Source organism: Anopheles ziemanni, chromosome X, assembly GCF_943734765.1.
Source record: "Anopheles ziemanni chromosome X, idAnoZiCoDA_A2_x.2, whole genome shotgun sequence".
In the NCBI taxonomy this organism is placed as follows: Eukaryota; Metazoa; Arthropoda; class Insecta; order Diptera; family Culicidae; genus Anopheles; species Anopheles ziemanni.
The window spans coordinates 18,740,929-18,751,362 of record NC_080707.1 but is presented as its reverse complement, the minus strand read 5'-3'; the positions used below and the strand labels follow the sequence as shown (position 1 = coordinate 18,751,362).

General features: G+C 43.9%; 1 protein-coding gene across 1 annotated transcript; it reads left to right on the top strand.

Moving 5' to 3' along the window:
- Positions 1 to 61: 61 nt before the first annotated feature.
- Positions 62 to 9,014, top strand: LOC131291231 (putative nuclease HARBI1). The gene is made up of 4 exons (XM_058320417.1): positions 62 to 169; positions 230 to 307; positions 1,078 to 1,277; positions 8,888 to 9,014. The coding sequence occupies exons 1-4, from the start codon at positions 62 to 64 to the stop codon at positions 9,012 to 9,014; spliced, it is 513 nt and encodes a 170-aa protein (XP_058176400.1).
- Positions 9,015 to 10,434: the final 1,420 nt, after the last annotated feature.

Genomic DNA, 10,434 nt, shown 5'->3' with positions numbered 1-10,434 from the left:
GCGCATGCGATGGGAGGATTTCTATTGTTTAGAATCCTTGGTGAAACATCATATCCAACGGATGGACACGAACATGCGATCGGCCATAACCCCTCGGGAAAGATTGCTTATAACGCTACGGTTTTTAGCAGCAGGAGAAACGTACACTAGTCTGCAGTATTTGTTTCGGGTAATATAACTTTGTATTGTTATTTGGACGGAGTGTTTTATCATATATTTGCATTTACAGGTTTCAAAATCGTCGATCAGCAAGGTGGTACCGGAAGTTTGCGATGCAATTATGGAGGCATTGCACGATTATATAAAGGTAACGTAGCAAGGACAATTTAATGTTTAGAATTCATTTATTTTTTACTTTATTCATTAGTTATTAATCCATCAACCTAACTATAGCTAAAAATAAGGAATTTAAAATAGTGATTCACTTCGCTATGTCCCGTGTCTCTCGGTGTTTGTTCTTCGCTCGGCAATATCCGATGCAATGTTGTGCATGGCTTGATACAACAAGCCGATTGCCAAGTCTTGTTCTGTGGGATCAAATCGCTCGATCCAGCGAGCAACATTCCCACCGATTATTGAAGACGTTCGCTGCATGTGTTCACTAGTTAAGTCCAATAATGCTTGAAGTGAAGCTGTGATTTCGTTGTCCTGTGCCCGTTGTCTCTGACGTCTTGTACTGGAGGTTGGGATAGATGGATTGGGAAGTGGAGTAGTAGTATGCGAAATACCTTGAAAGGAATTTGACTCGTCAGGTATTGGGGAATTGGATTGGGCAATGGTTACGTCAGGAAAGTTAGAATAACATAGCGGAGATGAGCAAGAGGGCGGAGTTGAAAGGTTGTGATCAGGATAAGGAGAAGTAGGATTGGGGTTGGGTGGTCCGGGAATAGGAGAAGCAGGTAGAAGCATTTCCAAAGGACTTAAGGCATCAGATGAATTCGAAGTCACAGGTTCGGTGTTCCTCAGTATGTTTCCAGCTAGCCCGAGCTGAAAATAAAAAATATTGGTTTAGGTCTATCTTTTCATAAACTGCATTACTTAGGCTATTTATAACTTTTTTATCCCATATATTTTCAGCTACCGTCAACCAAGGAGGAGTGGTTGGATGTTTCGCAACGATTTGAGGAGCGATGGAATTTTCCTCACGCCATCGGAGCGATTGATGGGAAACACATCCATATAAAAGCTCCGAAGCATAGCGGATCGCAATATTTTAATTACAAAGGCTTTCACAGCATCGTTATGCTTGCTCTAGTTGATGCGGACTACAATTTTCTGTATGTCAATGTTGGTGGCCAGGGTGGAGTTTCAGACGGTGGAATTTTTAAAAACACCCGTTTGTATACGATGCTGGAAACAAAACAACTGAATGTTCCAGAACCTGAAGTGCTGCAAGAGCCGTATGCAATAAGAGTACCATATTTTATCCTGGGTGACAAGGCATTCGCCTTTACCGAATATTGTATTCGACCTTATGGGGGAGCATACAACACCCTCGGAGCGATTGAAAGAAATTTTAATTACCGCTAATCACGAGCTCGAATGCCAGTGGAAGACGCATTTGGGATTTTTGCCAATCGCTTTCGAGTTGTGAAAGGCCCTATGCAACTTGCACCCGAAGTGGCTCAAAAAGTGGTGCTTACAGCAGTGTATTTCCACAACTTTTTGAGGAAGCGGATGCCACGAAGAACTGAAACACACCGAAACATGGCACAACGTAACATGAGGCAAGAATCACCTTTACAAAGCCTGCAGGCTGTTTCAAGCAGAACATCGGATCACCTTTTAGTTATAAGAAATCACATGGCAAATTACCTATACTTAAATGGTACGATGTAAAATAAAAAAGGTATGAAATACTTACTGTGTCCGAGGTTTCCACTACATCCGTGCACTCCGAAACAAACCGCATCGCATCGTATGCAAACCAATTTGGTTTGTATACTTCCTTCACGCCTAGGAAAAGAAATTATAATGAAACAATTTATTACATGAAAAAAAGAATTCATTACTACTATTCCTTAAATTTTACCTGATCCAGTCTGTAGGCTTTTCTTCACCTTCGCTTTGTACACTCGGTAGCAGCTAAGAAGAGTTTTCCATTTTTTTTTTGTTTCTGGAATAGGTAATCCCGCCTTTGCTGCTATCTCCGCCCATGCATCGTTTTGTTTGTTCGAATTTTTATATTCTTTGCATCTTTTGTCCCACAAAAAATTCCTTTTTTTAATTTCGTCTATGATGTTAAAGGTTAGTTCGACGTCCTACAATATATGAAATTGTTAACGATCATCAGTTTTACCCACAGGGTTGGTTTAATGTGTTGTTGTCAAATATGTTGTCTTTTTAAGCTAGCTTTGAAACTTGCATTGATATATTTTTTGTTGGCACGTTAAGCGCTACGTCGGTCTCGTGGAACCGACAGCGTTCTTAACCGTATGCCGGCGTCTGTCCGCTCGGACCGACGATACATGATTGAACATGTTAGCACGTTAACGGCTATGCACAAATTGCACTGCTTTCCGTTGGGCCGGCGACTCGTAGCAAACCATCAACGGTTAGCGAGAAGTGCTTTCACGTTCAATCATGTTTCGACGATAAGGAACAAAGCAAAACAAAGAAACGCCGACCTACCAAACCTACTTCGTCGGTCCGAGCTTACCGACGCCGGCATGCGCTTAACGTGTTAACGGGGTAACCATGTTTTGAATTCGCGAGCACCACAAACGGACAGACTATCAATTATTCACGCTCGCTTCCAAATTTCATCAACACAAACGGATGAAGTAGCACTTATTCTTCGTGACCTACGAATTCCATCAATAATTCCAAGTCAACATCACAACGTACGCGATTCAAATCCTGGAGTATGGACAACATAGTTCAACACACATTTCAATTAATTTTCACCGCAACTTACCAGCTTCTCCTTTGTTTTTTTCTGTTTCTCCATTGTTTTGCTAAATTTTTAATACATTTGTAATAAAAAACTCGTTTAAAAACAAATAATATGATATCATTAACCAACGTACCTTCTCTCTTTCGAATGAACCGACAACTGCGCAAATTTTTGCAAAGCTATTTTTCACTCGCCGACCGAAAAACAAATTTGCGCACATTCTGACAGTTGACTGCCCATCTGACAGCATTTTACCGCTAACTCACAGCATTTTACCGTTTGCAAAGGTTGCTTTGCGCTTCGTGTAGACCAAGCATAACAATACAAATCTTCCAACTACAGAATTATTAAGCAACACCGACTATAGAACACCAGAGATTTTGTTCTTTAAGGCAAAAAATAACATGCCAAAGGCAATTAAATCAAATAGACGGATGGCAGAAAATATTGTAAAGCGGGCTTCACCAATATTTAGCGAGTGCCAGAAACTTTTTGGATTACCTAAAATAAGAACAAAAATGCAGCCGCCAGCAAAGAAAATTGTGCCAAAGCGCGTAAAAGAAAAACCGTTCGAAAACGGAAAAGGTGTGATAAGACACAAGGCCTAAATCAAATGACATCGTGCTATATATTTTTGACCACCTTCTTTTTCATTATATAAGACATCTCGTTTAATTTTTCATTTAATCATTCATTAACTATTTCAAATTATGGTATCCATACAAATTTAAAAGTGAACCTATGTAAAAAAGATAATTGTGAATGCACCTTTAATTTGTTTAGATCAGCTTAATTTAGGGCTAATATTAAGAAAAAAAAGAACTATTATAACGAATTACGAAAAAATGTATAACTCCGCACTTCTTCGGACGAGGACGACCGACTTTCACCCCCCGGAGAAGTTATAGCTGGTATAACGGGTAGTGTCAGGTGTGACCCGAGTATACATATGTCATCTACTCTCCGTCAGCACCTGTCACTAGATATCAGGAAGAACGGTCTCTTCGAACTGAACCGTCTAGGAGAACGGACGAAATATATCGATCGGTCGATCATCGAGTACACGACACATTATTATAGATTTGTAATATTGCTGTGATTTGTAATATTGCTACTCCGTTGATTTTCAAACTATCGTGCTCTTTCCAAACCGGTTTGAAATTGTATCGAACATACCACGGTGTACTGTCAAGTTCGATGCATTTTTTAAGACAAAAATAAACCTTCAACTGGTTGTTTCTAGCGGAGCATGCATCTAGAAACAAACACTGATGAACAGCAATCCAATAGACCAATAGAATCTGCAATAATCCCCCCAACTTTTAGTTTCTATTTGTCCCCTCATGTACATTTCTCATACACACACACACACACACCACCCATACAATAGCATGCGGCCTTCTTCCTCAATCATCTTTTCGTATTTTTTCTAGAATAGTGAACCGTCATTTGACAGATCGCCAAATCGTTGTACTGCGACCGATGAAAACCAATAATTCAACTCCAGCGTCCGTCGGCGCGTTGCATATTCGTGTGTAATTAACTACACAGCGGGTGAACGGAACCAATTCGCATTGGTTATCTGTTTTGAGTAATTTTGGATACCGAAAGTGTTAATATGAGTTTATCGTAGCGCGTTGAACTTCTTCAGATCCCGGACATCGTGCAATGGTCGCACCTTCGATTCTCGGGTGGTCTATATTGAGGTAATCGAGCCACTCTGTGCTGTTGGAGTGCCGCCATTTTAAAGAATGGTTTAATGGCACGGAAGATGATAGAACACGTAAAACTCGGAATGCCTACCGTGGCATGTGGTGAATAGTTGGACTAGAATGATCCAGTATAAAGAAGGTAATAGGGTCGCCGAAATGGTTTGTCATATTGGGAAACTTTTAGAAGTGTTGATACTGTTTGTCTGGGATAATTAGTTAGATGAGAAGATCGGATCGTAAGCTTTGGAAAGAATTAGTTTTATCTTAACCGCGATGAAATAGAATCGGCATTTTGGATAAACAGAGGGAACCGGGTGTGTTCATGGCTGCCATCTTGAGCGACGTAAATCCTTGCTTGTGTGCGGCTATGAACCGGAAATACCTAACCTAACATTTTCGCCTTTCGTTCAGTTACGTGTTAACGCGTAAAGTTAGCCTTTTCGTTCAGTTGTGATCAATGTTATTTTGTGTGTTCATAGATAGTTCATTGTGAGTTTCACAGACAGTATTACAATGCCCTACCACCAATTTATTGGAACCGAAGGGGTGTTATCAGTAAAAGGACTATTTCATAAGATTTTATTATTGCGCAGCGATTGTTCACTTTCGTGATCGTTAAGTCAGCAATGTTGATCGAAAAAAACAAGATGGCGACTGAACGAAAGGAATGCAACACAGTATCTGATGTTTTACGACTTCAGTTGGCCGCAGCTCGTGAAAGCGGAAGGATGTCCAATTTGTTGGAGTTGCTAAGTGCAGCTCAAAGTGGACGTTTTTGTACTTAACTAGTAACAAATAACGGGTGAAAGAAGAAAACTGAGTTGTATATGTGAGTTTAGACAAAGTTTACATACTTTACTTTACAACGCTGTTTGACGGTACAAGGAAGTGCGTCGAAGTTTGCTTTCATTGCCGGAGCAAACATATTTCTTATTAAACCTTGCCGACATCACACCATTTGGGTACCCGTCGTCCCATGGAAGCCGCCCTTCCGCATTCTCTTACCATTTACCTTCCTTCGAATTGTCAAACGTTTGGCCCATTTGTTGTTGAACGTAGGATTCTGACGTACTCTTCCGCTCGAATCGACCCAAGCGCGTCCGTCGCTGTCATCCTTTTGGTGTGGTGTTGTTTCGCTGGTTTCGCTTGTCTGTCGGGATATTTTCATTTGTGAAAACAGCAGCAAAATCATTTGCGCACCGTCTGAGGGAATTTGATGGTCAGGATTTCCTCCCTCTCACCGACGGCGGTGGTGTATCGAGGCGATTGTTGCTGGAGGAACGTTGACGAGATGTTGTCGCCGTGCGTTGTTTCATGCTGCAAACCCTTGAGGAGGTGAAGGCATGGTTAGTGTGTTGAGGAGGGACACGATCAGCGTGTGGGCAAGTGTGGGCGTTGGTATGTTCCGTGTGGGTCGGTGTTCGGTGGTTTCATTTAACGGGTTGAATATGAATGGTGCATGGGAACATAAAAACTGAACCGAGCGCTACGATACGACATTACCACACTGTAACGTGATTGTAATCTGATAGTAGACACATTTACTATTCTTTGCCTGCACTAACCATGCGATGCAGTGGACGTAAAACAAATCTACAGTTTTCTATTCCTTTTGCTGCTCGTTTTCTTTGTTTTGTCTTTCTGTTGGTTTGCTGGCCATTTCTAAGCATGGAGAAAAAGTACGATTGTAAGCTAAGCAGCAGCTGTTAAGACTGGGGATACGCTTTTGAGGTATTTGACAGTCGGCCATCTTATTATTAATTTGCTTTTCCCTAGGCTCTATTGCCAACCGTACATGCGGAATGGTATCATCTCAGGTTTTTATTACTTTTGCTTTTGGCTTTCTACAGTTCTATTATGTCATGTAAGAACGGTCGAAAGGAATACAAAGCGGCAAATATTTAGAAAATGAAAAACTTCGTGACAGTTCATGGTTGTTGGAAAAATTTTCATTTTGATCTGAGGGACCGCAAAATAAGGTGATTAGTAATTCGGTATCATACAGATTAATTCGATCGCAGTAACCCGCGACAGTAATTACCATTTTGCTTGTGTCATGGTTGCGAAAATGTAAATGTTATCGACCGTTGATATTATCAGGATGAATATCATCTCATTATTTGAAAAGAATCCTTTAATATGATTCTATTTGAGCTACTTAAAATAATTTCGGTAAAAATTTGTCGTTGATGAAAATTATTTAGTAAAACTTATTCATCTTTTAAATTAACTTTTCCTCATAAAGTGTTCCGGCAATAGAGTATTCTAAAAACTGTTCGTTTTTTTTTCAATTCAGAGCGACGGCGCTACTAGCAATAGGATGATCGCATCAAAACTTGCGTTTTCGAACAATGCCGCCATCTTGGAATCGTAATCCTCCTCATTCATCCCCGTTTGGTGAGGTTAGGTTTCAATAGCAACTGCTAGTGCCTGTTCTCAACGCGTGTTATCGAGTGTAGGTTCTATAGTTTAGTTCTTTCTTAAACGTGAATAACTTCAAGCTTTCCACTCCATAACATAGGGATTGCAGATTTTTCTATGGTTCACTCGAACATATTGGGAGGGCACCCAAAAAGACGTAGTCTTTGCAGCTGCGGCGGATGTTGCTGGCTGATCGTGCCCCGGTTGATTGCGAGAAATATATCTCACCACCGACAAAAGAAGATCTACGAGGTACGGAACCAGTTGCGGTGGTGCCCAAACACCACCATCACGGTTGCGGATTTGTCGCTTAATGCACAGGCAACAACCCGTAGTAGATAGTGACAAACTTGGTGTTCAGCAGCATCAGCGAAATCGGCGTTTGGTACACCAAAAGAGGCAACGGCTTTTCCGAGTCATTCCCTCTGATTGTGCCTACCGTACCACAGTTCCAGACTACTTCCGGAAGCGCCAGCAGCGAAGGGTCGGTCACAAGTTTTCGTTAAAGCGAACGGCAACTCCTGAGGTAACGCAACATCTTAAACGCTCTGATTCATCTGAAGAAATACCAGAAAACATTGCCGCAATCTTAAGTATCGACACATTTAAGCGAATTACAAGGAATATTGTACGATACAGTGGATGATAGGACTGTGGTTTTCGATGTTACAGGAACGGCTAGAAGAGTTGGAACAAGGTGCCGACTCAACCAAAGAAAGTGGTTACTACTCTTCCCCAGAACCAACGCACGATTAGATGGAGGACAAGAAAAGTGGAGACAAAGGTACTCCGAAAAAGGCCTTTGAAGTGTCCGGTGAAAAATGTGTTGTTTCGCCATGTGAAGATGAGACAACCGCAACGAACGGTTTACTTCCGGGGCATAATGAAGAAAATGAAGTTCCTTTGGAGGATGCGTTGACTACTAACCGCACAACACCCCCCTCCACACTGGTCAAAGATACTACGATGGTTGAAGATATTGCTGGTGACGGAGCATTGGAGAAGATTGTGCCGATGGGAATGGTCACACCGCTTTCTACGCGGGGTAAAGAGAGGCAAAAGGATGAGAGTCCGAGGCCACCATACAGCTTACTGCATACATCCAAAAGCGGTATCCTCGACCCATCCTACACCTGTAATATCGAGCTAGAGCACAATATGAATCACAGAACACAATATGAAATGGGCAAATCCATTTCGGATAAACACTTTCACTTCGACTTACCTTACTATTTACGATCCGGTATCATGCATTCATGGATACACAAACGATGGGGGTCCAATTATCACGCCAACGTTATCGCGAAGAGACCTTATGGTGGCTCGCGCAGCCCTTTTATACCCTTCGTGGCCCAAGCCCCATCGCTGCTGCATGGGCCTCGGCCGCTGTCACATTGACTGCTGGTGCAGCTGACAGCGACGGTGTTGTGGTCTCATTCTAGCCGCAACATTCCCCCGGCCAGTGACAAAACAAAGTGTTGTCACTCTCTCAGTCCGTCCTGCTGTCGGCTGGCATCCAGAAAACCATGTGGTACGACTTCTAGAACGGCAATTTCGTGGCGGTCGACTTGTAGACGCCTACTGCAGTGGCATACTTGGCCACGATGGTCTTGACGTCTCTCTGCCAGCTGCCCCGGGGTAAGTAACCATCAGCAGCAACCATTTCATCTTCCTTCTTTGTAGGTCTTGGCTTATCAACAACGGAGGTCGGTTTGCTCCCGTCTGCACTTCCTGAAAGCATATGGTTTGATGTGGTGCGTAAGTAGTCCAGGATATTGTTTTTCGCCAGCCCTTCGTTCGCTGGTTGACGCCGTGGATTCATCCGATGAGACGCTGTCGCCTCCGATCGTACCGACAGCTCCCGGCACTGTTTTAAATCGGAAAACGCCACACCGGGCCGTGGGACCGGAACGGTAGCAGAATCGCACAACTCGTCCACTGCGCTGCCGTGCGTGTTTATGTCGTCCTCGTGGGTGCTGCAATGAACGCGCCCTTGTGCTTTCGTGTTCGATTTCCATTTTTGTACTGTGGTCGGGCAATTGTGGCACCTCTGAAATCGAACCACCATGGTAAGGAGTACTTACGGTAGTAAATCTGGCGTATTCCTTCATGACCTCGTTAAAATTTCCTTTTTCTTCACAGCAAACGATGTTGCACAAGTTGTGCGGAGCGCTAGTGGGACTCGAATGAATAGGTCCGTATACCGTCCAACCCAACCGGGACCTTTCCGCAACTGGCTCACCAAATCCTCCGTCTTTTGTGATGAGTGCCGTGCCTAAATAGCAATTATCAACCCCGATCAGGATCCGTGGGACTGCTCGGTCCTAGGACGCTGGTATGTCCTTTAGATGTTTGAACCGCCTCGCAAGCTCTTCTACGCATACGGATTGCTCACGGAGTGCAAGACTTCTCACAGTGTGTACCTTCGGGAGCTCAAAGATCGTTGCCGAGGGTTCCTTTCCCGAAATCCTTAATTTCACCCGAATAGAGTCCATCTCCCGTTTCACCGTATTCCCCGTCCATTGCAGGTTAACTGGATGCGACTCCCCAACAAGCCCCAGCTCGTCGATCAAGGAGCGTTCAACCAAGGTCGATGATGCCCCATCATCGAAGAACGCAAATGTGTTGACCTTTCGGCCATCAACTCCATACAATACGACGGGCACGTATCTGAAGAGAGCGTCGTGACCGTTCATGCGCGTATTGCAGTGTTCGAGTGCGCGTCCCGATCCGTTTACTGTTGTGGTAGTGTGCGCGATCTCAATGTTCGTTCCAGTGTTAACATTAGTGATGCTCGTTTGGCCGTAAACAGCTGAATCCTCGTTTCGCTCCGGCTCCGGATGGTGCGTGTTACTGCCACTGTTGTTGTAGTGGAGTAGCCGGTGATGCATTCCGCGACATCCGTTCTCGCCACAAGTGTCCCGCACGCGACATGGATAGTTGTGGTAACGTAAGCATCTTTGACAAAGTTTTGCCTCCTTCACCAGTGATGTACGTTGCCGCGGGGTAAGGTCGAGGAAACAGTTGCAGTGTACCAAGGACTGGCACCCTCCACTGCACGCTACGCAGCGGCCATCCTTCTTGGTTTCCGCGGTGTGGTAGTTCAGCCATGATTGTCGCTGCTGTTGTTGTTGCCCGCGGTTCAGGTTACTGCGCAGGGGTGCTGTATCCGTCCTCGGGCGGTCCGGCGTCCTGCTGCTGGTAATAGTGGAAATTTCGCCGCTCACGGCCCTCGCAACTCCCGCAATCCACTTACCATACTCCGTTAGTGACACTTCCGGCAGGAACTCTTTTGTTTGCGCCCACTGAAGCCGTAGCGTAGGGGGGAGCTTTTCCGTTAGCTCCTTAAGCAATGCGACGTTACATTCATAGTCCCGTAAACCGGAAATGCGAATGGTTGCGCAC